Genomic DNA, 27,834 nt, shown 5'->3' with positions numbered 1-27,834 from the left:
TCAGACTCGCTGGAATATTGTTGAGTGCGGCGTTAAACTACAAACCAACCAAAGCGACATTCAATCACTCGCTCACTCCATCTTGTAGAGCAGCTTGTCAGCTTGCCCTGTTGTCGGAACTGTTGTATTGTTCCTTCCTGTCTTTACACCTCCACTAACAAGTTTACATGGAAAATGTGTATTGATTCAGCCACTGTAGCTGGGATATCTATAGTTTAAAATTTACACATGTGCGTGTTTACAGCCTTGAAACTACCGCTAGTGTATCAATGAAGGCTGCTGAACAATTGCAGTGGGATAATGCATCAAGCTCGGAGATCGACATTCCTTGTTCAAATACCTTGCAACGGCGAAGACCGTTAGATTATGGATTTCAACTAGAAGGTTATTGTACAACTCGGACATACTTCGTGAATATATAATGATGTAACAACATGGCGGCCATGGCTAACAGATGATAACCTACTACTGACCTGTGTAGTATCTTGTGACACAATAACAGACTTTCACCAAACGTTGGATGACCTACGGCAGGGATATACAGGATATATCGCATACTGTCAACTCAGACAAGGTAAGCTGGTGGTTTGTGTCGTCATGGTTTTGCTGTAGAACATCAAGCAATATAACTTATCTTCGCTGGAGATGAATGAGTTAGTTCGCTGGGTTTCTTTCCTGGCGACTAGGTGTTTCATTCTGAGGGTTCGAATCCCAGGTGGGACGCAAAATATGTCACCCCAAAGTGTCACCCCAAATATAACAATGGTTACTTTTGACTAACTTCTAAATGCCATTGTGTATTCATAACGTGAAAGTAGTAGAAATGAAACACAGCTATATTTTTGTCCCAAAGAGCTTCGTGACTTTCATTGTATCATTTCATCGGCTTAATCACTTTGATGCGTTTGAAGGTTAAAAGAGCGTTCTAAACATTAATCACTTGCAGTCCACATGATTGAACCAAAATGCAAAGTACTCACCCTTGAATGTACACCGTTCAAAAACTAATACCTTATCAATTAATGCTCTCCCCCTAACCGACCCTGCCATGTTTGCATACACCCTGACTGATGTCAAGAACACCACCCCTGTCTTGTTAGCATACACTCTGACTGATGTCAAGAACACCACCCCTGTTTTGTTAGCATACGCCCTGGCTGATGTCAAGTTACACCCGCCTTGTCTTGTTGCCACAGTGTGTGATTTCACGTACACCACCCATGCCTTCTTACCATACGTTCGGATGTCATGTACACCCTCCCTGCCTTGTTAACATACACTCTGACTGATGTCATGTACACCCTCCCTGCCTTGTTAACATACACTCTGACTGATGTCATGTACACCCTCCCTGCCTTGTTAACATACACTCTGACTGATGTCATGTACACCCTCCCTGCCTTGTTAACATACACTCTGACTGATGTCATGTACACCCTCCCTGCCATGTTTGCATACACTCTAACTGATGTCATGTACATCCTCCCTGCTTTGTTAGCACAGGGAGTGATGTCAAGTACACCACCCCTGCCTTGTTAGCACAGTAAGTGATGTCAAGTACACTACCCTGTCTTGATATCAAACACTCCGAGTGATGTCAAGAACCCCACCCCTGCCTTGTTAGCAAACTCTCTGGGTGATATCATGTGCTATCACACACGCCGAGTAATGTCAACTACACCACCCCCTGCCTCCGAAAATTATCGAGCATAGTGTCCTTGCCGTCTTAGCATGCACTCCGAGAGATATCAAGTATACTGCCCCTGTCTTGTTAACATGCACTCCGAGAGACGTCAAGTACACTGTCCCTGTCTTGTTAGCATGCACTCCGAGAGATGTCACGTACACTGCCCCTGCCCAGTACAAGGCAGCTGAATCTACGTGGACTTTGCCATCCCGTGTCACTATGAAGCACACACTGAGTGACAAAGCGGGTATGTTCACCCATTGGAATTCCCCACATTCTACTAGTGCGAGGGTGGTCTAGCGGCAGTCCTGTTTTAGATGTGACGACGGTAATGCATTGTGTACCGACCATATCAAATAGCACCCGGGATAAGCCAGACCGCTGGACTGTGACACCTGTGTTTGTCAGTTTCATGTGTCATCGAGTCAAGTTGGCGGTCAGTGTATGGACGTTTAGCGTACGGAAGGCGATGTGTTACAGGTGAGGGTTCAATGTGAGGACGTGCTACAGTGTATGATGAGATTGTAATGCATGTATGCCACATGTATGGCATGTGCGTATGAGTTAATATCTGTAATGATTGGTGATATATGTCATAATGTCTTAATGATAGTGGTTTGTAGATGATAGGGGTCGGGGGAGGCAGCGACTGGTTATATACAACAACTCTTACCTCCATAGGAAGATAGTGACCGTTCCCGGGATGGAGGAAGGGCTTGGAGTGTAATTTGACTGTGTTTGGTTTAAAAAGTTTCGACAAGGCGCTTAGATTTTCCCCCAATGGCAATATATATTCGCAGATGCACACTTAGAGGGAGAGAGAGAGGGAGAGAGAGAGATAGATAGAAAGATAGATAGATAGATAGATAGATAGAGAGAGAGAGACTTCTCTTATGAACGTATATCTTCATCGTGGATCATCCATCCTTCCTCCCATCCACCCACCCACCCAATCCCACCTATTCATCCATCCATTCATCCATCCATACCCCCCACTCATTCCCACTCCCCACCCCCTCCCCATCCACCCCCCTTTCACGGGGAACGCCCACATACGATGGAAGTATCGTGGGTCATAGAGTTCACTTACAGCCCTCAGTGTGCCTCAAAATGAGAGTCATATGCATAACCTCCACCAAACAATTACTTTTAAAGTTAGCCGTAAAATGAGTAATATCCTTAAAACGCCCTACACGGACATAATTGGTGTAAATATAGACACGACAAGGTGTGCATATATTTGCCGAGGCCCACATGTATCCTGTCATAATGAAAATGTAGAGGAAGGGCGTTACGTCACTTTAGCTGGCGGAAAAGTTCAAATAGTTAATAGATAGTTCAAAATAGATTTCACATTTAACTATAAATTTCGTATTCAGCGAAGTTGTAGTGAATAAAAGTCTTATTTTCGGTTTTTGTAAATATTTGAAGTGTTTACCCCAAAAAGAAAATCTGCATTTTGTGTTGGATTATGTGGTCAGCCGTGTTTACCACGATCGACTGAGCGCCAAAAACCTTTATCCTTCATCTGAAAGCAATGTAGTGTATTACTAAACCGGGTTAATCCAGTACAAACCAACTGGAAATGCCCCGATTAAAGCGTCATAGTAATATATCAGTACGTTTTATCCATGCAACACGTGTAGTAATGGCTTCATGCACTGTGTGACACTGTCAACTCTTGTTAACACTTACTAATGTTAACACAACAAACACGTGAAACAGACATTGTTGATGTACGTAGAGGATGCTGAGCGATCTGCCGTGTAACACCATTTTTGTTAACCGACTAATGATTTTTCGCTCGTTTGATACCAAATCATTCAACTCAGTTGATAAAAATGATTTTACGTGGAAGGTCGTTTAGTATCAACATGTATCATCGGTGCCTGTATTATGTAAGCACGTGTTCTCATGACACCAATGTTTGTGTTACATCAATGGTACACGAGTTAACATATTTAGACAGTATCACATTGTGCATGAAGTCTTTACCACATGTGGTGCATTGATAATGCTTGCTGATATTATATGGTACATCGTTTAGTATTCTCTATTTAGATCAAAGTTAACGTTCTACAGATTCGTGCATGCGTGCATTTATGATGACGTCACGTAGATACCATTGACATTATGACGTAATACGGTCACCTTTGACGTCCAAAAAACACCTGCAGTCCTGCTGATGTGCAGCAACGTGCACCGATGTTGACATTATAAGGACAACGATGACGTTGCGTAAACAAATGCGCCACTAATGACGTCATACAGATATTTCCTGACCGTATTTCAAGATTTGTATTTAGCATCCTGCACGTGTGTCTCACATAAGGTTTTCTAATGTGATTACTTATTTAAAGGTAATTACTACTGAATATAGACGGGGATCTGAACTAAGGCAAATCTCGTGATGTGTATTTGGGAGGATTAAGCATTACTTTTTGCGATGCGGCTGATTTCACGTGAAACAGCAAAGTGAACGGATAGTAACATCAAAAGCAAATGTTTTTATCGTTCCCGTTTATGTTTGCGTATCAAAAGTGGAATTTTGACAACACAGCTATTCATAGCCACGGTTATTGATTACACTGTTGAAATTATTGTTCACATGGACGCATTCGAGCAGGAAGGGTCAGCTACGATGTTTTGTGTATTGATCTGTTGTGTACCTCCCACTGGCACTGAGCGCTTTGATACTATGTATCTTTACAAGCGTATGTCCATTCAAGCCGGAAGGGGTAATGTTAGACGAGCTCAAGGCACACGCGATATCTAACTATGGGTTGTACTGTCCACATGTGATGTAATGATTTCCTCTCGTCATAACATCGGGTGAATAAGGTTTAGCAATACATCAATTCAATATTTTAGTAGAATATAAGGTCGTGTGACTCCTTAACGGGCTCAATATCACCAGAATCGTTCAGCGTTTCTCCAAGATTAGCAAAGCATTAACTCTTAAATGATCCATCCTTGTTTGGAAACGATCCAAAAGATCTGTAGATTGGTGTACTGCGTTCCACTTCTCGACGATATACATTCAGGGCTCCCAGTCATTCAGGCCGCCATATTAAGTTGTCTCCCTTGGCGAGTCAGAATCCGATGATCGGTCTGTTAGAATCCCATTTTAACCCTGGGTGTGGTGTTTTGTTTGGTAGTAACTTACTCATGCTAGTCGGTGCTTGCTGGCAATATCATTCATAGGCTTGTCTGATTCTGACTCTATTTTACAGATGTGTTCATCATGTGTCATTGTGCCCTGCTGTGATGCACATGCCATCTGTCATCGGATTATCACATTCAGACAGGTCGGCGTGATATCGCCCAATGTAGTGACATTGAATGGAAGGAGTTAATTTATATTTATATCTTCGGCGCCTTTACAAATGTTTTTTTTTCGTACAGGGATACATACCATGATCCAAGTGCAAAAGAGTAATAGGTGGCACACTCATTCACCGCTACCATTGCTTTTTGTCATAATGTAAGCAGATTACGTTTGACTCAGGAATATACACGACTTCATTATACTATCTCGTACTACACATTCATACTGGACAATGGACGGCATGCCGAGATCGTTAGTCACCACGATGGTTATGCTTTTCTTTCAACTGCTTGAAAACATCTGACGACCTCCAGACAACCTGGTGTGTTCTCAATGCACAGCTTTACAACTGCTACTATATACGGGTGTCGAGTATGTACTTTGTACACGCATGCGCAGATCTGTGGTAGGATTAGTTTACATTCATAGTACTGCATGCAGTTCCCATACACTACAGCGGTGTCGGCGGATTAATGTCGATCCAGGGGTTCTGCTGTGTACGGTCAGTGAGTAAGTTATATATCGCCCTTCATTGCCCAGCGGAGTATACAATTCATTCAGATTTCTTTATGACAAACACTCTGGACCATTTTCTGGACTGATATTGTGTTTTCCGTTGGGTGGGATCTGTTTGAGTATTTCAACTACAGCGTGTCAGCTGAACGCTGAAGCGGTTTGTGCCGCCTAGATAAATTTACACCCACGAGAACAGGTGCGCTGTTGACAAACGAAGGCTAATAGGCAGAGCGCGCCTGGGATTCGAACCGAGGATCATCGGATTCTTGCACTGCTCAACTCTACATAATCTTAATGGGTTGAACGTAATAATGTAAGTAATGTGTTTCATGTTGTCTGCCTTTGTCCGATCAGGGTGTAATATAGCTGATGACATTAGAAAACAAAGCTTAAGTGAAAGAGGCTTGTTGTAGAAACATATTTTCGTGTTGTTGAGGAAGGAAGACAAGGTTTATCGTTGATGTGGATGCATTTGCTGTCCATTTCCTGTCATTCTCATGAGAGACGACATGTTCAGTGCATGTGAGCGAAACGTCTTCCGTCCTTGTGCAGCTTTGTTGAATGATTTACCACCAAACTTACGACAGACAGGATGCGTGACAATGTACAAAGCCCCATTTACAGACCAGAACATATTTATTCCACCCTTATCTTCCGATTTGTCCATATATGTAATACCAAAAATAAGCGGTTAAAAACGTTGACATAAATATTCATCTTCATCACTGGGTGTTACTGATTAACCGTTGAATATGACTTGAAGTTATATCATATTTATATGAATACGAATGTTGAAGAAATATTATGTGTTAATAATAACAGTTTTGAGTGAACCTAAGACTTTTGTGGTGATAGTTTGTGCTAAGAATACCCAAGGAAAGGTAGTATCATGTGTTCCGAATAAGACTGATACGGTAATATTATGTGTTAAAATAAGCCTGTGGTGGTAATATTATGTGTTAAAATAAGCCTGTGGTGGTAATATTGTGTGTTAAAATAAGCCTGTGGTGGTAATATTGTGTGTTAAAACAAGCCTGTGGTGGTAATATTATGTGTTAAAATAAGCCTGTGGTGGTAATATTGTGTGTTAAAATAAGCCTGTGGTGGTAATATTGTGTGTTAAAACAAGACTGTGGTGGTAATATTACGTGTTAAAATAAGGCTGTGGCGGCAATATTATATGTTAAAATAAGGCTGTGGTGGTAATATTATGTGTTAAAATAAGCCTGTGGTGGTAATATTATGTGTTAAAATAAGCCTGTGGCGGTAATATTATGTGTTAAAATAAGACTGATACGGTAATATCATGTGTTAAAATAAGCTTGTGGCGGTAATATTATATGTTAAAATAAGACTGTGGCGGTAATATTATGTGTTAACATATGCCTGTGGTGGTAATATTATGTGTTAAGATAAGCCTGTGGTGGTAATATTATATGTTAAAATAAGACTGATACGGTAATATTATGTGTTAAAATAAGCCTGCGGTGGTAATATTATGTGTTAAAATAAGGCTGTGGCGGTAATATTACGTGTTAAAATATGCCTGTGGTGGTAATATTATATGTTAAGATAAGACTGATACGGTAATATCATGTGTTAAAATAAGGCTGTGGCGGTAATATTACGTGTTAAAATATGCCTGTGGTGGTAATATTATGTGTTAAAATAAGACTGATGCGGTAATATCATGTGTTAAAATAAGCATGTGGTGGAAATATTATGTGTTAAAATAAGAGTGATGCCTGTGGTGGTAATGTTATGTCTTAAAATAAGACTGGTGGTAATGCATTGTATTATGTCTTAAAATAAGACTGTGGTGGAAATATTATGTGTTAAAATAAGACTGTGGTGGTAATATTATATGTTAAAATAAGACTGATACGGTAATGTCATGTGTTAAAATAAGCCTGTGGCGGTAATGTTATATGTTAAAATAAGGCTGTGGCGGTAATATTACGTGGTAAAATATGCCTGTGGTGGTATTATTATGTGTTATAATAAGACTGATACGGTAATATCATGTGTTAAAATAAGCCTGTGGTGGAAATATTATGTGTTAAAATAAGACTGATGCCTGTGGTGGTAATATTATGTCTTAAGATAAGACTGTGGTGGTAATATTATGTCTTAAAATAAGACTGTGGTGGAAATATTATGTGTTGAAATAAGACTGATGCCTGTGGTGGTAATATGTGTTAAAATATGCCTGTGGTGGTAATATTTTGTGTTAAAATAAGACTGATACGGTAATATCATGTGTTAAAATAAGCCTGTGGTGGAAATATTATGTGTTAAAATAAGACTGATGCCTGTGGTGGTAATATTATGTCTTAAGATAAGACTGTGGTGGTAATATTATGTCTTAAAATAAGACTGTGGTGGAAATATTATGTGTTGAAATAAGACTGATGCCTGTGGTGGTAATATTATGTGTTAAAATATGCCTGTGGTGGTAATATTATGTGTTAAAATAAGACTGTGGTGGAAATAATATGTGTTAAAATAAGACTGATGCCTGTGGTGGTAATATTATGTGTGAAAAATAAGACTGTGGTGGTAATATTATGTGTTAAAATAAGACTGTGGTGGTAATATTATGAGTTAAGATAAGACTGTGGTGGTAGTGTTATGTGTTAAAGTTATGCCTGTTAAGGTAATATCATGTTCCAAAATAGTTTGCATGAAGGATGTGTCTGTTGACTTTAACAAACCAGTCATTTTACCATTTCAACGAAGCACTTTATGACCGGTATAAAAACATGGCTGTGGAAATAGTGCCGATGGCGACGTCTAGTTAACGCCTTCCTCTCTCAGCACAGCGACATATTGACGTGTACAAACTGCCGCAGACAAAAATACATCTCGTTTTTCATCCGGGTGTCATAGACGTGTTTTGGACCTTTGGTTCAAAATGTTTCGGTGACAGTTTTCAGGCGAATGACGTTTTCATAACAATTGTAATATATGTATTTGGGTCACATTCAAGCTCCATTTGCATATTTCGCATCTCCTGTCAGTTAAGTATGTGTTTTATGGCAGTTGTGAAGTGACACATTGCTCTGACCCAGATGAACTTGCACTATCATCCCTAGAGGTAGGGTGGGGTGTGGAAGCACACTGAAGCTCGTGACTGGCTCATTCGGCAGAGAATCGACCAGCTTCCCTTAAACTTGGCACCTGTCTACCGACAATGCCGATTGAGACAGTTAAACCAGATCTAATCGTGTATCGCAGTAAGGAGCTTATATAAGCAATGTGTCTATTGCGCAACGTTCTGTGCGGGCAGTGCCGGCATCTCTCTAAACTAAACAATTATCAGGCTCCTTTGGCGTTTACTGCGAATGACTCATTTTCTCCATTCTTTCATACAGTAATGCCGACTTCGAGGAAGTCGCTGTGTAAAACTGAGCCAGTTGAGTGACAGGGAGCAAGAGTAAGACAGTTTCTTCTTCAGGCGACACAGTCATCACCAGACATGTGACATGGAACAAGACCATACACGTGTATACGTCTAAAAAACACAACAATTTTTGTGAAATAGACCGGCCAAGAGCATCACAGAGGTATGGTATGAAAAACTGTTCTGCAAATGCTGTATAAGTTCTTATTACGCCTATATCGATAGTTACAAAGAAATTTAAGCTATTTATAGCCATTGTGTATACAACAGGTGCTGTAGATTCTTAAATGTCAGCGCTTGTATGCATCACTCTCTGCACGTCTTCATAACATAGTTATAACGTGGATTAAAGAAGGAATTGGTCTCATGGCTGTACAACAAGGTGAGCTAAGTTACTGATGATGAACTACAGTAGTAATTGTATTAGTTAAAATGACCGCCTCGTAATGTTTAGCGCCGGGATGTCGCGGCGTCTTTTGCAGTGACGTTTATATTGTATCGTACTATTCAGCAGTGCGTGTTTGTTTAAAATATACAATAGAGTCTATACTAGTCCTCCAAAATAGTTTGGTTACTTTGTAACACGCTGGCCATTCTCTGTATTACCAGCGCCGTATAGAGAGGGCTGGCTTAAGCAGGAAGTTATGAGAGTTTTGTACACTCCCTGTATGCAGGTTTTCGCTGGAGTATTTACGCCTACACGTGCTGTGCTGTGACTGTTGAAGTCATCTCACGCTTGTGTTGTTTGCGTTTTACAACACGTGTTAGGCTTATGATCATTTGCTTTTATTTGTGCTGTCAAAGTATTTATGTAAAGCGGCATGGTAGCCAGCTTGGATTAACGATAATTATCATCGACCGCTGAATTATTTGCTCAAGCGACTTGACTTGGTTGATTCATGATTACACAATGCCATTAGAAAGTGGTCAAATGTAACATATGTCCTATTTGGGATTACGCTTTCTTAGCAAAGTACAAATTCTAGTTCTGTTTATGGTTGAGTCCCATCCTGTATTCGATTCATGTCATCGTAACTCAAGAGCGTAAAATGAATGCTCACGGTATTAATCACTGGCTTGTGTGGTCTAGACTGGATTATTTGTATGCCACAGTATGTGGAATATTATGGAGAAGAGCATTAGGCAACAAATGGTAGCTTGCCAGGAGATTATTCTTAAGAAAGGAATAAAACCCTAACTTAGGAAGATTCGAACTCTGAACTCTGTGCATAACACATTACCTCCAGATTCAACGGTGATAACATTGAGGCCGAATATTGATTTTAGCGCATTTTCTGTAAATTATAGAACATATAATGGTATGGGTTGTCATGTATACAGCCAAGAGATATTGAGAACTAATAGAATAATGGTAAAGATATGGGTAGTTGCTTAAGAAATACAGTTCGCTAAACCACAATATATAGTGTAAGAAAGAAAACTTTCACCCTGCACTAATACAGCACGAGAACACATGCAAAAGTGTACTTTATTACACTATACATGAGGATGGAGCGAACTGGATTTATTTTCTAATTTGCCAAATTTAATACTTACGACGATAAATCTAAGGCAGAAAACAAACAGAAAGGCGACGTTGTCGGTGGTCTTAAATAAACATTCTTCGTTTCGGCTGTTCTATTAATGTGTCTGCACCCGAACGTTAAGGCGGATGGTACCGGAAAAACAAATGATTTACAGTTTGATGACGGTTTACGTTAGAGTTCAATTTCTTCTATATTAATTATTTTCATATTTTAATAGAATATTGCTACTGTGAACTCATCATTATGACTCATAATACTAGCCCTGTCTGAGGATCCTGTTTTTTGACATCCAAACAATACATTCTCTGTCTAACTTTGTAGTTTGAAATGTTTACAAAAATTATCCTGCTGTCAATCAGTGAACTTTAACCCAAAACTGATGAACAGCAAAACAAGTAATGCTTATCAGTATCAGTAAATCAAACTTCTCATATTGGTAGCAGTATTGGTAATGTTAAGTTCATGTAAGTAAACATTACATGGAGTGTAAAATTTTAAAATGGAGTTGTTTGAATTTTTTTCTATCGGTAAGCTCATAACAGGTCGCCATGTGTCCTTGGCAACTTCCGGTGATGTCTGTTGCCAATTTCTGTTGCAATTAATTGTGCAAAAATTTAGATCGTATAGGCGTCTCATTAACTGGAGTGTTTCCCCTTTTTGACTGCTACCAGTTTGACTACCCCTCCAATACACAGCCTGTTCCAGTCCAGGGGTTTTTAAGTACTAGCTTTCAGCCCTCCATTAGGTAGACTGTTCCACCAACACTTATACCTGTACCACGTTCATAAATATTTATTCAGCTAATTACGCAGGTCATTGTTGTGGGAGAGTTCAAGTCTACACATATACTGAGTACATGATATATCATATTGACTAAGTGAATTAAGAAGTTATAGTGCTGTATAATGTTTTGTTTACCTTGTAAACACTGTGATGGCGTTCGTAACTACTCGGGTCATTCCGGAAAGCCTTGCAGGTTACGGAAAGGGGCGAGTAGTTACGAATGACTGTGATGGGTCCGTCGTCGACAGTTCAATGAAAATATGACTTGAACATATTTTTATTTTCTCAAAGCAGGAAATATACAGTTGTTCTTAAATTTTGAAAGTTCCGACACACATGACCACGTGAACACTTAGAAGTTTCCTACATATGCTCTTAACAAAATGTAGGGGGAACTTTATTTTTTATTTACGATTAAAAATATTTTGGAGATTTTTCGGAGTCAGTCAATGTTGATATGACATTACTGAATTTTTTGAGAGTGCATCACCTTTTGCACTTTCTTACAACCATAGTTATTTGATATGTAGTCGCTTTTGAAAGACGATTGGTGTATGGCATGTAATTTGTATGTATACGATTTTCGTTTTAAAACAAACGACAGAAACAAACACTAACAAATATGTGATGCAAGATGAGTGTCCAAATTAATGTTCTAAGTGATTTCTCTACCTTCTTGAAAAAACACCCCGTCAAAATCAAGAATGGGACCCCATGCACGTGCATAGGGCTACTGCGTTGTGCACGCGTATATCATGCGTTGTGTTTAGGGATGGTAATAGAGAGAAATTGTGGTGCGTTCACAAGATATCTGTCCTTGAAACGTTTGTTTACGTTTACACTTCCTATCCAAATTGAAAGTTCAGGTTCCACTACTTTTTTTGGAAGAATATATGTTGATTATATCTGTCTGCGTTTTGATCACTACAGCCGTGCTCGAGGCGACTAATGGATGATTTGACCAAAGCTTGTCCCAAAATTTAAATCAAGGTAATTGTGAGTTTCTGTTGGGATTATTATGGTTTTAAATTAGTTCAGGAAAATAGCATTAACATCTCCATCGGGCAATAAATTCAACGACATATTCCCGCTCGGTAAAATGATTGAGAATAACTTTGCATTCTACAGTATGAATGGAAGTTGGAGGCATTATGTCCGATTTTCAAAACAAACAATCTGTACTATAAGTTTTAATCCAAGAAGAGGAGTTATCTCACTTGGCTTCTAATGATTATAGGCAGACCCTGGGAGTCTCCCTTAAAGGTCTATTTCAAAGAGTACGGATACTGGGAGCGATCAGCTGTACAAGTACAATTCATCATTAAGTGCAGGGGTGCTCTATTATATGTTTATGTCCATGAGTAGGCAAACTGGGAGTAGTCATATTGCGAGTAGTCATATTGGGAAGATACAAAAATTTAGATCAGTGCATCCAGATGAAGTTGACTAAAGTCTGTTTGCAGTGAAAACGTACCGATTGTAGTTTCAAATCGCTATTTTAGGTTTGCATTAGTTGGGTGTATGCACATTAAATGAAATACCGAGGACAAGTAGGGATGGTCTAAGTTAACGCTCATCACGAACCGATCATGCATTTATTTCTCTGTTTCAGCTAGTGTGCTTAAGCCCTTGTAATACATATCAATAACAGCGATTTGAATCTGTGATAGTTTCTTAAACAACTTTTATCCTAAGTTAAATAATATCTTTGGACTGAAATGTTGGCAGGGTAGAATTATGAGGATTTGCAAACTTAATTTCACTTTATTTGGTTTACTTTCTTGCTTAAAGTGAAATCCATTGGCATGTTTTCGCTGCAAACAGACTTTAGTCACGCGACATTCCACGGATGCGTTGTCGTGTCGCAATTTAATTGTGTGTCGAACTGAGACTTTATATTGGTCGAAATATATAAACGTAATGTTTCACTCAGTGATGTTAGCCGGGTGACGTAATGCAAAACACGTACATTATCAGCTGATTAAAAGAATGTCCCAGCCTTTGATCTTTTAGCATATCATCTTAGAATATTCTATGATGAGAAATATTTGATTTTCTTGAAGCTTGTGTTGGCTGTTATCAGAATTGTAATTCGTTTCAACACGTGTGGCCGTCTTATTAAGTAAACTGGTAAGAACTATATTTAACTGCGCATATACAGGAATGTGAAAAGAAGTGCACATGTCAGTCCTCAGCGCTATTAACTGCGCTATTTTGTCAATTCTATGCATGTAAGAAGTGGGTAATAAATAAAATACCACACTCTTTCTCATAACATACGAAAGATTATAATGAGACCTCGTGTAATATTCTCCACATATGGGCAATAAAGCAAGTAGCCTTTGTCATAACTCCCATACCTTAACATAGACTCGTGACTGTCTTAGTGTTAGGGTGATCGTCGCTCACATACCTTAACATAGACTCGTGACTGTCTTAGCGTTAAGGTGATCGTCGCTCACATACCTTAACATAGACTAGTGACTGTCTTAGCATTAAGGTGATCGTCGCTCACATACCTTAACATAGACTAGTGACTGTCTTCGCACTAAGGTGATCGTCGCTCCCATACCTTAACATAGACTCGTGACTGTCTTAGCGGTAGGGTGATCGTCGCTCCCATACCTTAACATAGACTAGTGACTGTCTTAGCATTAAGGTGATCGTCGCTCCCATACCTTAACATAGACTAGTGACTGTCTTAGCGGTAGGGTGATCGTCGCTCCCATACCTTAACATAGACTCGTGACTGTCTTAGCATTAAGGTGATCGTCGCTCCCATACCTTAACATAGACTCGTGTCTGTCTTAGCATTAAGGTGATCGTCGCTCCCATACCTTAACATAGACTCGTGTCTGTCTTAGCATTAAGGTGATCGTCGCTCCCATACCTTAACATAGACTAGTGACTGTCTTAGCGGTAGGGTGATTGTCGCTCACATACCTTAACATAGACTCGTGACTGTCTTAGCGTTAGGGTGATCGTCGCTCCCATACCTTAACATAGACTCATGACTCTCTTAAGTAGCGTTAGGGTGATCGTCGCTCACATACCTTAACACAGAATCATGACTCTCTTAAGTAGCGTTAGGGTGATCGTCGCCTCCATACCTTAACATAGACTCATGACTCTCTTAAGTAGCGTTAGGGTGATCGTCGCTCCCATACCTTAACACAGAATCATGACTCTCTTAAGTAGCGTTAGGGTGATCGTCGCTTCCATACCTTAACATAGACTCATGACTCTCCTAAGTAGCGTTAGGGTGATCGTCGCTCACATACCTTAACATAGACTCGTGACTGTCTTAGCGTTAGGGTGATCGTCGCCCCCATACCTTAACATAGACTCATGACTCTCTTAAGTAGCGTTAGGGTGATCGTCGCTCACATACCTTAACACAGAATCATGACTCTCTTAAGTAGCGTTAGGGTGATCGTCGCTCACATACCTGTACATAGACTCATGACTCTCTTAAGTAGCGTTAGGGTGATCGTCGCTTCCATACCTTAACATAGACTCATGACAGTCTTAAGTATCGTTAGGGTGATCGTCGCTTCCATACCTTAACATAGACTCATGACTCTCTTATGTAGCGTTAGGGTGATCGTCGCTCCCATACCTTAACATAGACTGATGAGTCTCTTAAGTAGCGTTAGGGTGATCGTCGCTCACATACCTTAACACAGAATCATGACTCTCTTAAGTAGCGTTAGGGTGATCGTCGCTCACATACCTTAACACAGAATCATGACTCTCTTAAGTAGCGTTAGGGTGATCGTCGCTTCCATACCTTAACATAGACTCGTGACTGTCTTAGCATTAAGGTGATCGTCGCTCCCATACCTTAACATAGACTAGTGTCTGTCTTAGCATTAAGGTGATCGTCGCTCCCATACCTTAACATAGACTAGTGACTGTCTTAGCGTTAGGGTGATCGTCGCTCCCATACCTTAACATAGACTCACGACTCTCTTAAGTAGCGTTAGGGTGATCGTCGCTCACATACCTTAACACAGAATCATGACTCTCTTAAATAGCGTTAGGGTGATCGTCGCTTCCATACCTTAACATAGACTCGTGACTGTCTTAAGTAGCGTTAGGGTGATCGTCGCTCACATACCTTAACATAGACTCATGACTCTCTTAAGTAGCGTTAGGGTGATCGTCGCTCACATACCTTAACATAGACTCATGACTCTCTTAAGTAGCGTTAGGGTGATCGTCGCTCACATACCTTAACATAGACTGATGACTCTCTTAAGTAGCGTTAGGGTGATCGTCGCTCACATACCTTAACACAGAATCATGACTCTCTTAAATAGCGTTAGGGTGATCGTCGCTTCCATACCTTAACATAGACTCGTGACTGTCTTAAGTAGCGTTAGGGTGATCGTCGCTCACATACCTTAACATAGACTCATGACTCTCTTAAGTAGCGTTAGGGTGATCGTCGCTCACATACCTTAACATAGACTCGTGACTGTCTTAAGTAGCGTTAGGGTGATCGTCGCTCACATACCTTACCATAGACTCATGACTCTCTTAAGTAGCGTTAGGGTGATCGTCGCTCACATACCTTAACATAGACTCATGACTCTCTTAGCATTAAGGTGATCGTCGCTCCCATACCTTAACATAGACTCGTGTCTGTCTTAGCATTAAGGTGATCGTCGCTCACATACCTTAACATAGACTAGTGACTGTCTTAGCATTAAGGTGATCGTCGCTCACATACCTTAACATAGACTAGTGACTGTCTTAGCGTTAAGGTGATCGTCGCTCCCATACCTTAACATAGACTCGTGTCTGTCTTAGCGTTAGGGTGATCGTCGCTCCCATACCTTAACATAGACTCATGACTCTCTTAAGTAGCGTTAGGGTGATTGTCGCTCACATACCTTAACACAGAATCATGACTGTCTTAGCGTTAAAGTGATGGTAACTCTCATACCTTAATACAGACTCATGACTGTCTTAGCGTTAAGGTGACCGTCGCTTCCATACCTTAACATAGACTCGTGATCGTAACACTCATACCTGTACATAGACTCGTGACTGTCTTGGTGCCAAGGTGACCGTAACTCTCATAGCTTAACATAGACTGCAGTTTTTGCGGTAGGTTTTGTACGAGAGTGTGCAGAAATAAACATAAGCATGTAGTCCAAACCTTTTGTGCGTGAAATTCCATACCTTAACATAGACTCGTGACTGTCTTAGCGGTAGGATGACCGTCGCTTCCATACCTTAACACAGACTAATGACTGTCTTAGCGGTAGGATGACCGTCGCTTCCATACCTTAACACAGACTAATGACTGTCTTAGCGGTAGGATGACCGTCGCTTCCATACCTTAACATAGACTCGTGACTGTCTTAGCGGAAGGCGGTAAGGTGCAATGGCACCCTGGCAGATATGAAACCTCAAATTTCCTACACATTAGCACTTTTGTGAAACAGGCAGCAGGGTCGTCTCGAGACTGACCCGTACCATATATTCGTTGTTTTTTTTCGTTACATTTTGACGTCACAAGAAGGGGAATGTGTGTGATATCGGTGGGGTTGACAGCTGCAAACAGATGAAGTGGGTACAGAGTCCAGGTATACGGTCCGGAAAACTTCTCCTTTGACTTAATCTTATCACAAGCATTGACTCGCATACCAGTGATGACATCTAGACCTCTTTCCTCAAAGCATCTTGGTGGTACGACTGGCCTAAATATTAATATACAGGTTTACCCTATAATCCGTTTAGCTCAAAAGCAGACCGATGAATAGTTTGTTTAGCTCAAAAGCGAACCAATGAATAGTCTGTTTGGCTTAAAAGCGGACCAATGAATAGTCTGTTTGGCTTAAAAGCGGACCGATGAATAGTCTGTTTGGCTTAAAAGCGGACCGATGAATAGTTTGTTTGGCTTAAAAGCGGACCGATGAATAGTTTGTTTGGCTTAAAAGCAGACCGATGAATAGTCTGTTTGGCTTAAAAGCAGACCGATGAATAGTCTGTTTGGCTTAAAAGCAGACCGAATAGTCTGTTTGGCTTAAAAGCAAACCGATGAATAGTCTGTTTGGCTCAAAAGCGGACCGATGAATAGTTTGTTTGGCTTAAAAGCAGACCGATGAATAGTTTGTTTGGCTTAAATGCGGACCGATGAATAGTTTGTTTGGCTTAAAAGCAGACCGATGAATAGTTTGTTTGGCTTAAAAGCAGACCGATGAATAGTTTGTTTGGCTTAAAAGCAGACCGATGAATAGTCTGTTTGGCTTAAAAGCAGACCGAATTGTCTGTTTGACTTAAAAGCAAACCGATGAATAGTCTGTTTGGCTCAAAAGTGGACCGATGAATAGTTTGTTTGGCTTAAAAGCAGACCGATGAATAGTTTGTTTGGCTTAAAAGCAGACCGATGAATAGTTTGTTTGGCTTAAAAGCAGACCGATGAATAGTTTGTTTGGCTTAAAAGCAGACCGATAAATAGTCAGTTTGGCTTAAAAGCGAACCGATGAATAGTCTGTTTGGCTCAAAAGCGGACCGATGGATAGTTTGTTTGGCTTAAAAGCAGACCGATGAATAGTTTGTTTGGCTTAAAAGCAGACCAATGAATAGTCTGTTTGGCTTAAAAGCAGACCGATGAATAGTTTGTTTGGCTTAAAAGCAGACCGATGAATAGTTTGTTTGGCTTAAAAGCAGACCGATAAATAGTCAGTTTGGCTTAAAAGCGAACCGATGAATAGTCTGTTTGGCTCAAAAGCGGACCGATGGATAGTTTGTTTGGCTTAAAAGCAGACCGATGAATAGTTTGTTTGGCTTAAAAGCAGACCGATGAATAGTTTGTTTGGCTTAAAAGCAGACCGATGAATAGTTTGTTTGGCTTAAAAGCAAACCGATGAATAGTTTGTTTGGCTTAAAAGCAGACCGATAAATAGTCAGTTTGGCTTAAAAGCGAACCGATGAATAGTCTGTTTGGCTCAAAAGCGGACCGATGGATAGTTTGTTTGGCTTAAAAGCAGACCGATGAATAGTTTGTTTGGCTTAAAAGCAGACCAATGAATAGTCTGTTTGGCTTAAAAGCGAACCGATGAATAGTCTGTTTGGCTCAAAAGCGGACCGATGGATAGTTTGTTTGGCTTAAAAGCAGACCGATGAATAGTTTGTTTGGCTTAAAAGCAGACCGATGAATAGTCTGTTTGGCTTAAAAGCGAACCGATGAATAGTCTGTTTGGCTCAAAAGCAGACCGATGGATTGCAATGTAACTCGAAAACTAATAAGCATAACATACCCAGTGAAACGCTGATCATGATCCAAAACATTACACCAACTCTGTGAGGTTTTTGCTGAATGTTTGTCCTAATAATGCAAAAGTTGTTTGACAAACTGTCATTAAAATATTGACACAGTTCACTGTTTATTAGCGACTATGGGGCGACTAACGGGATCGGGTGGTCAGGCTTGCTGTCTTGCTTGGCATATGTCATCTGTTCCCAATTGCGCAGATCGATGCTCATGTTGTTGATCACTGGATTGTCTGGTCCAGACTCGATTATTTACAGACCGCCACCATATAGCTGTAATATTGCGGAGTGCAGCGTAAAACTAAACTCACTCACGCACTCACTGTCTATTACGAGGGAGGAGTGCAGAAAACGGCACAACCAGGTGTTCGTGCACAAGTGCCGAGAAAGTTATACGTTCATTAACCTGCGCTGTCTCCATGCTTTCTCGCACACCTGGCTGTCCCTTTCACTGCACTCCTCCCTCGTAGCAAATAGTGAACTGTGTCAATATTTCACTGATAATTTGTTAAACGTTTATATCTTAAGGGAAAATATTCTGCAAAAACCTCACAGAGTTGGTATGATGTTCTGATTATGATCAGCGTTTCGTTGAGTATGTTATGCTTATTACATGTAGTTTGTAGTTTTCGAGCTAGACTGCAATAGTCGTGCACTGTGGGTCGGACACATGTTCTTAACGGTCTTTGGAGTGAGGTTTACACCACAGGTGGATTTTTATCAGATAATGTGTACAAATTCTATATTTGCAATTTTGGTACCATTGTGTTTTATCCTGTTTTTGTTATTTGATATGTACCAGATGTATTCAGTATTCAGTAATAGCGTTAAACAACAAACCAACTATTTTTAGATCTGTCTTCATTTTAGCATATCACTGCCCGTCACTGTGACCCCACCGACTATGACATATACAATGTCCTCACGTTGTAGGCAGTGCACACCCTTGAGAGAGAGGGAGAGCAAACTTCATTTCACCCGTTTTCAGCGCGACTGATCATTTAATAAACTTTAAGGACAAAAATGGGGTTGGTTGTGTGTGTGTGTGTGTGTGTGTATGTATGTATGTGTGTGTGTATGTATGTGTGTGTGTGTGTGTGTGTGTGTGTGTGTGTATCTTTGCACCTTTTTCTGCTTCCTTCTATGTTCGTCTTGTACATTACGTCACAAAAATATGTCTGTCTGTCTTGCTTGTATTGTATACGGTTGTATTGAACATATTGAAGGGACACTGCAACCCCCTGCCTCTCCCTAATGCCCCACACTACGAGCCAGTGTGCAGAAAGTGTCTTGTCGTGCGTCAAGTCAGCTATACTTACGCCTGGATAATCCTATTGAGAAACCTGTGTAAATAACATCACGAGCGTTATATCAATAACCTTTAAGTACCGAAACATAAGTTGTGTTTACTGTTTAAGTACGACTTAAGTGGCTAATCCTGTGAAATAGATCAAAGTTAAAAAACGTGGCGCACGCGCTGTAAACAATACCTAATATGAAATCGACAAGCCGAGGGGGTTAATGTTTCACCCGAGTTGGTATCTGATATGTTTCGTGGTCTGTGGCATTGTATACCCCCTGACTAATGTCGTCCTTGACAGCGAAGACGGTCCAATGCAGTGGCTTGTTAGTTTTTGTACTTTTATTCTGTTAATTAAACTTCATGTCAGTAGTGTTATGCGAATTTGACATTTGAACATTTGTACGAATTTTTACATTCATTTTCCGAGTTGCCGGGCTGAGAGATCGCGGAAACGTGACCAATTTGGACAAAAAGGGTGGGTGGGGTGGGGTGGGGTGGGGTGGGGTGGGGTGGGTCTGTCTCCCCCTCCTCCACACACACGGAGTTTTTTTCAGTTTTAGTTTTAGTCATTTTTTGTTATTGTAAATTTAATTTATATCATATTTATATAGTCTTAGCCGTCATGCGAAGCGAAATGCATGTCACTTGCATGTTCCAGGATTGTTAGTTATAACCCTCCAGATTTGATTTTAAACGCATGTCACTTAAATCATAAGATTAGTGTTAAATCCGCACCTGGTAAAGTATTACGTGTGTCATACACCGACCGGTGAGGCAATAACGTATGGATTACTCCTGTTATATAGCGTCAACGCGTACTCACACTTTGGCTGTAATCTTTAGGGCCACATCTCTGCCTTGTTACACTTCACATCGGATTAGATCAAACGTTACCATGTTAACTGTAGACCCCACTGTTCACACCACGTGGTCACACAGCCTTCAAAACATCTGTTTCACACTCAGATGGCACAGTAACCAGATGTGACAAATCAGAATCGAGTGTTTTCCACCCGCTGTTTCACTGGCAAACCACTGTTTGATTGTTATCCGTAAAGTGTAATATTTATTCCTATGGATGTGAGTGTTTCCAAATTCAGAATAGAATGATCATTGCATACGTGCATGCTATGAGTACATAGCCATGTCTGACGTCATAGTGAAAAGTGGTATTTGAGCAACTTCCAGCAGCATTACTAAGATACCAAATCTCCCCAGCCTAGGCGCGTTCGTCTGGACAACTGCGGTGTGAAATCTAAGGGATATCTAACCAACACGTCTCATGTACACAACATATTGGCTTAAATGAAAATTTCTAAAAAACAATAAACAAGAGACTGGGTCGTGTACAGCCTATACTTACGAGGGTAGAATTACTGCACATCTATGGGTTCGGGTTTCAGTATAGCCTTGAAGCAAGGCTAACTGACCGGGTTTACCTACCCAGTAAGTAGCTCATACGGGTAGCAGGGGTATGGTAGAAAACTAGAATGTGATATGTGAGGATGTAACTGTTTAGTCACTATCAAGTACGCAGGCCGATGACCCCACACCCCAGGTTCGTGAGTACGACGCTGTAGAGTTCTCCGTTGTCACCGACGGCCTGCTGAACTGCGTTCATTGTCGATATGTTTACCTCTGATTACTGTATTCACAAACACACGTCAGAGGCAGCTAGTTATTACTCGTCATACAACACATGTACACATTTACGTAAGTAGATAAACATCTAGTGACATTATCCGGCATAAGCTGCCCCGATATTGCAGCGTAACGAGTACAGCGTTATCTAGCGGCCAACATCACACTCTGTTAGCATAAGCGACAGGAACACGTACGTGTGACACAGACATCTACCCCTGCATGTGTGTCGGGATTAAGATGGAGACAGAGTTACACAATACCGACTTTTCATGGTAAGAGAGTAACTGTGGACTGACTGGTGGTCGCTGACTGGACAAACGTGCAAGTAAGGGCATACTGAAACATTGGGATCATAAGTGTAGGTATGGCTGTGAGTTTGAACACATCGAAGACGTCATTACTCTTCACCCTTCACTCTTGGTCACCTTTCAACGCATCGCTTACAGACCTGTGTGATTTACTCCTGAGCAGTTACAATGTATGTATGTATGTGTGTGTGTGTGTGTGTGTGTGTGTGTGTGTGTGTGTATGTGTAAGTGTGAGCGCCCGTTCATACATGTATGACAAGAGTTCACACAGACAGATAGACAGACAAACAGACAGACACTGACATAGACACTCTTGTATATCGTTGTCTGGCTTGTAAGCATGTAAGGATGCATTGACTACACATTGACTACAGTCCATCTGATTAGATACTGAAGCAATATAGATCAGTGTTCATCTGCGTTCTGTGCAGTCAACGTGTCTGTGTTTGAGAGGACGATGTTATGTGTAGCATTGTTCCTAGATATGGCTACCTTGGCTAAAACATGAACAACTTGGGGAAAGAAGACAAAGACCCAGTCGTGTTCAACATTCAGTTTTCCATTATATGCATGTCTAAAATACCACCCGCTTTTTGATATAATAATTTTTGCAATGCATGATTAAGTGACGCGTCGAAAAGGGGGGCGACAGTGCGTTACTTCCGAATCTCTCCCCCTCCCCCCCCCCCACCCACCCACACCCACACACAGCTAATGTGTCTATATTCTTATGTGTCTCTGTTTGTAGAACCTGACGTAACAATGGATCCCACGCACACCGCCACAATCCCGGGAACGTCTTCCTCTTCCCCGCGACGACCCTGATACTGTACATGTGATCACGCCATCAACTGTCACCAGGTAATAATCGCAACCGAAGGTTAACTGCCAGTACCATCATTAGCAAGGCGAAAACTACGAAGCATAGTCCTTGACAGTCTCTTTAAGGAACAGTTCCCTCAAACTCCAACCCTTCGGTATTCCTAGCAGGAAATGATCCCTAGCCATCAGCAATCATTATAAAGCTTATAAATCCTGGCATAGTTCGTCCTCGACCGACCTTCAACCATCACATGACTTACTTACTTACCCTGCGTCTGCATGCCGTCTTTGTAATATATTCTCTGAAAGTTGCCATCGCATATAACTTGCACAATTCCAGTGTAATCTGCCCCAGTTGTGAACTCGTGTAGTGAAACTCCAAACATGACGTGTGCTCTGTGCGCTGTATTACATGTGTGATGCGACTCTTTACAGGGACACAATGGATGCAGATCACATCATGCAGGCAAGTACATGTGATTCTTGTTGTCCATCGCTCAATCGTTCAAACAGCAGTGTTTTCCAGAGCACTGATTACGAAGCAGACTGTGGTATGGAAAAGTTTCTGTCCATGTTTGTCAATCTCTGACTGCGAAATGGTAGCACTATGTGTGGTGAACCTGAATATGGGCCGTGAAGCACCGATGGCGTGGTGTGTTGCCGACTCGCTGTCCAAATCTAGACTCGTATTTACACAGATAGTATAGGGCTAGGAACAAACACAAAACAAAAACAAACAATATCCAAACACCCACTTATTTATTGACATGTGAAGAACCCTAATTTTCCTCTTTGAATTTAGAGCTTTTGTCCCAGACAGCAGCACGTGTGACGTCATGATATTGTTCTTACAGCTCCACCAGTTTCAACTTCGACTCCAGCATGGGAAGCAGGACATGCAGGGTAGGTAATCCACGTGTATGTCATCCGCCAGAGGACATGCCAAAGCAGAGTAGAATTCTTTACAAATGGATGCCAGGTGCCCAGCAAGTCAAAACACTGAAAGTTTGATTTATATTCTTACTGATAAAGTTACCCTGGAAGCAAACATTACACATTATGTTAAATGTGTGCCAGAGACATCTGGGTAAAGGATACAGGATCATTTCTTTCACAATGTGACACCCTTGCCTTCTTCCTAACTTTTAGTTTTAACCTGAATGGCGGAAGCCAGCTCGGTCGGCCAGCTGTCGACCATAGCTACAGCTACAGCCGACTTGCTGTTTGTTTGCCAGTGGTGACCGTAAAAGATCTCATGTGATGACTCGTGGATGAACTTGAAATGAGCTGGTTGATATTCAGGTTATGTACACATAACCGGACAATCACCTGGTGATCACCGGTCACTCACCTGGGCATCTGTGGTGGAGCCACTCACCGTTAAAGATGGCACGATCTCGCGATCACAGTAATATTATACTGTTATCGTTCATCAGCAATCTCCTTGTCTTCACCCGTAAAGGTGCGGATTAGGATTGGCCTTTGCCAAACCATATTTTCTGCAAGCAGCATCATAAGTGGTCAGACTCGCTGACTTAGCTGCAGTATGTCCGTGTATGTCAGTTCCGCAGATCTATGTCAGGATGTTAATCTTTGGATTGTCTGGTCCAAACTCAACAGCTCGTTATAGTTGGAAACATCAAATCCATAGACCTTTCCAAGTCTATCCTTAACCCCAAATCTCTTCCTCTCACCACTAGACAGGATTGTGTGTTTATATGTGCATGGATATTGTTTTGACATTGTCATAGCGCCAAGGACACCTGTCGATGGACACAATGCGCTTTAGAAATCAATAACAGTTATTCATTATCATTATTTTGTTGAGTGTGGCACTAAACAACAAATTACTAGTATATGATTGTTAATTTTGTACATCCGTAATCACTTCTCTTTCAACAGAAGATGACAACGTTGACTATCAGTAGAATATGTTTTTTCTTCAACTTTTAACTCCTTTGACAGATACGTCGCCAGACCATGCAAGCCACGAGCACGTGGATAGGTTGGACACTCCGCTCCATGTGGCCTGCAAGGCGGGGCATCTAGACAGTGTCCAGCAGGCCCTGATAGACGAGGATGTCAACAGTCGGGGGCTGCACGGCAGGACTGCAGTGATGGAGGCAGCACGGAGGGGTCTCAGAGAGATGTTTTATTTGCTGCTGAACAAAGGGGGTGACTTGTCGCTGGTCGACGACAACGGTAACAACATTCTTCATATGGCGTGTCTGGGTGGAGATGTTGAAATCGTTAAGCATGTCCTCTCACAGGACATTCTGGACATCAACAGTAGGGGTCAGTACGGACGGACAGCAGTGATGTTTGCGGCTGAGAAAGGTCACTGTGAAGTGTTTGATATTCTTGTGAGTCATGGCGGCGATGTGTCTATCGTGGACGGCAGCAGTAACAGCATCCTTCATGTTGCTTGTATAGGTGGAAACGTGGACATGGTGAAATACGTACTCTCACAGAATCTTGTCGACATCAACAGCGGGGGACAGTACGGGAGGACGCCGCTAATGTCAGCGGTGGGGAGAGGGTGCAGGGACGTATTTGATTTGCTTGTGAGCAGTGGTGGGGATGTGTCCCTTGTCGACAGCAGCAGTAACACCATATTGCATCTTGCCTGTATAGGTGGCCACGTGGACATGGTGAAGTATGTCCTCTCACTGGACGTCGTGGACATCAACGTTAGAGGTCAGTACGGGCGGACACCGTTGATGTCTGCAGCATGGCGAGGCCACAGGAAAGTGTTCGATTTTCTTGTCAGTAAAGGAGGTGATGCTTCTGTGGTGGATGATGACGGGAACAACATCTTACATTTAGCCTGCATTGGTGCACAGGTGGAGATGGTCAAATACATCCTCTCACAGGACGTAGTGGACACCAACAGCAGGGGCCAGTTTGGGAGGACTCCTCTGATGATAGCGGCTGAAAAGGGGTATAGGGTAGTGTTTGATCTCCTTGTAGACAGAGGAGGTGACGTGTCTGTGGTAGACGATGACGGTAACAACATTCTTCACGTAGCCTGTATTGGGGGTCATTTGGAGATGGTGAAGTATGTCCTGTCACACGATCCAATGGAAATCAGAAGTAGAGGACAGTATGGAAGGACGCCGGTTCTGCTGGCAGCAGAGAAAGGTCACAGGGACGTGTTTGATTTGCTCGTGAGTAAAGGTGACGATGTGTCCTCGACAGACGACGACGGGAACAACATCCTTCACATGGCCTGTATTGGAGGCCAGGTTGACATGGTGCAGTATGTCCTTTCTCTGAACATCGTCGACATCAACAGTAAGGGACAACATGGACGGACACCGGTGATGTTTGCCGCAGAGAAAGGACATATGGATGTGTTTGACCTGCTTGTCAGAGAGAAGGCAGACGCGTCACTAGTGGATGATGACAGTAATAACATATTCCACGTAGCTTGTATTGGGGGGCAGGCGGAGATGGTGAAACATGTCCTCGCCCAGAACATTGTGGATATCCCCATGGATCCCAGACGTGCTCATCTGTACGTCAACCCGCGTAAGCGATCGGTGTGCTTCTGAGTCATAGTTGAAATGCAGTAACTCCTAGATCGACTCAATCATTTCAGCATCTCGAACTCACGAGTCCGTTTCCCGTGATTTAACCTGCATCAGTGACGGTGCATTCCTCTATCACACCAACATCCTGATGCTATACACAAAGAATATTTTTAAGCACCCCTTTTATTTTTGCAGTGATAGGTTTTCAAAAGGTACATAGAACGCTTTGGGAGTATTTCTGACCCGTATGATCCTTTGACTCATAAAATAGCGACGAAATGACTGGGATCAATGTTGAGTTTTAGATGATAATTGTTCATTTGGAAAGAAAACCCCGATAAAACACTGATTTTCACACAAAACCGTAGCTATACAAGTATGACCCGGGAATGTTTAATGCTGATTTTATTAGCGAATGTGAACATTTAGAGTGTTATTTTATGTGTCTTACGCGATTCAAGGTGAATACTTGGTGTAACCGTATGACAGCCAGCACTCTCCTCTTCATATCCCCTAACAGCCTCCTGATCCTCTGAAGGGTCAGTTTACGCCATTCCTCGAGTAAAGGAGCTTCCAGTTGGACCAGGTTGTGTTCAGGAGGATCTCTTTGTTGTACACGCTCCAAAGGGTTAAGACCGGGTTCATTCAACCGTGAATGCTTAACTATAAAGTTCTTTGTCTACCAACTCCATTTATGAAACCTTCCGGCCAATTATGCCGAACAGACCAAAAAACTCAGCGCGAACTTTGGACGCCAACCAAGCATATCTGGAGCCTGACACGTCTAAGGGATATATACTCTTCGACATCGTTTCTTATACGACTAGGCCACCAGAAGAATGCCAGCTTAAGTACGACGACACGGCAGCGATACCATGTGCCTCGTACAGTCAGGTGCGTGGCGAGTCCGTGTTGTTAAGGACAGGGAAATAATGTGTTAACACTATATTCTTTATGATTAATTTATGCAGATATATTCAAAAGCTCCTATTTATATTGTTGTGTTTCTTAGAAACATGGATGGGTATTTCGGGTAACAGTTGGTCAGAAGATACGGCTTGTTAAACTGATTGATTGTCTGTCAGGGAAATCGCATAGCGTGGATCGCTGCTCGTTTTGGCCACCGTAATACAGTCTTACTGCGGCGGCAAACAATATTTCAGAAGCATAAAGTCAGTCCATCTATCCATAGTTATTACTAATTTTGTTATTTACCAGTAAATATATAAGACTATAGTCAGCAAAATTACCGGAAGCCTACATTTACATTTTGTGAATAAACTGCAGATAACGCTTATAAGAATGTATCAAGCAGCATTTAAATTGATTTTAAGGCTATGAATGAAAATTTTGGAAACAGTTGGTGTTTTTTGTAGACCAAATATTGTTCATGCATCTGTTTGTGATACGGCAGATGAATATTATCCATGAATTTATTGTATGAATAAAACATGAATGCATTATTGTCTTGTTCAGTGCCTCCGTCCTTGGGGGTCAACATTTTCGCGACATGCACGACACGTGGCGCTGATCAACATAACAGTACTCGTGTTATTTAAAGGTCAGGTCAAATACAAAGGTGTAAATATTGTGCATATTTTCCACATTAACTCTGAACACATTGCCCAGATTGTGATCCATGGGCAGAAGGAAACCTCGCCGCGAACAGCTAA

The 27,834-nt window shown here is 41.5% G+C and overlaps 1 protein-coding gene across 8 annotated transcripts; it reads left to right on the top strand.

The window, feature by feature from the left end:
* Positions 1-212: 212 nt before the first annotated feature.
* Positions 213-27,622, top strand: LOC137256506 (ankyrin repeat domain-containing protein 50-like). Of its 8 annotated transcripts, none has more exons than XM_067794345.1 (5): positions 213-574; positions 22,555-22,667; positions 23,064-23,094; positions 23,483-23,531; positions 24,594-27,622. In XM_067794345.1, the coding sequence occupies exons 3-5, from the start codon at positions 23,071-23,073 to the stop codon at positions 26,180-26,182; spliced, it is 1,662 nt and encodes a 553-aa protein (XP_067650446.1). In that variant the 5' UTR covers positions 213-574; positions 22,555-22,667; positions 23,064-23,070; the 3' UTR covers positions 26,183-27,622. The 8 variants fall into 8 exon arrangements, with proteins under 8 accessions (XP_067650446.1, XP_067650443.1, XP_067650444.1 ...); XM_067794342.1 differs by lacking the exon at positions 213-574 and adding an exon at positions 1,962-2,167; XM_067794343.1 differs by lacking the exon at positions 213-574 and adding an exon at positions 5,462-5,525.
* The last annotated feature ends 212 nt before the right edge of the window (positions 27,623-27,834 follow it).

The sequence above is a fragment of the Haliotis asinina genome, chromosome 11 (assembly GCF_037392515.1).
Source record: "Haliotis asinina isolate JCU_RB_2024 chromosome 11, JCU_Hal_asi_v2, whole genome shotgun sequence".
Lineage (NCBI taxonomy): Eukaryota > Metazoa > Mollusca > Gastropoda > Lepetellida > Haliotidae > Haliotis > Haliotis asinina.
Note: the sequence above shows the minus strand (reverse complement) of the source record. Positions and strands in the feature narration are given on the sequence as shown.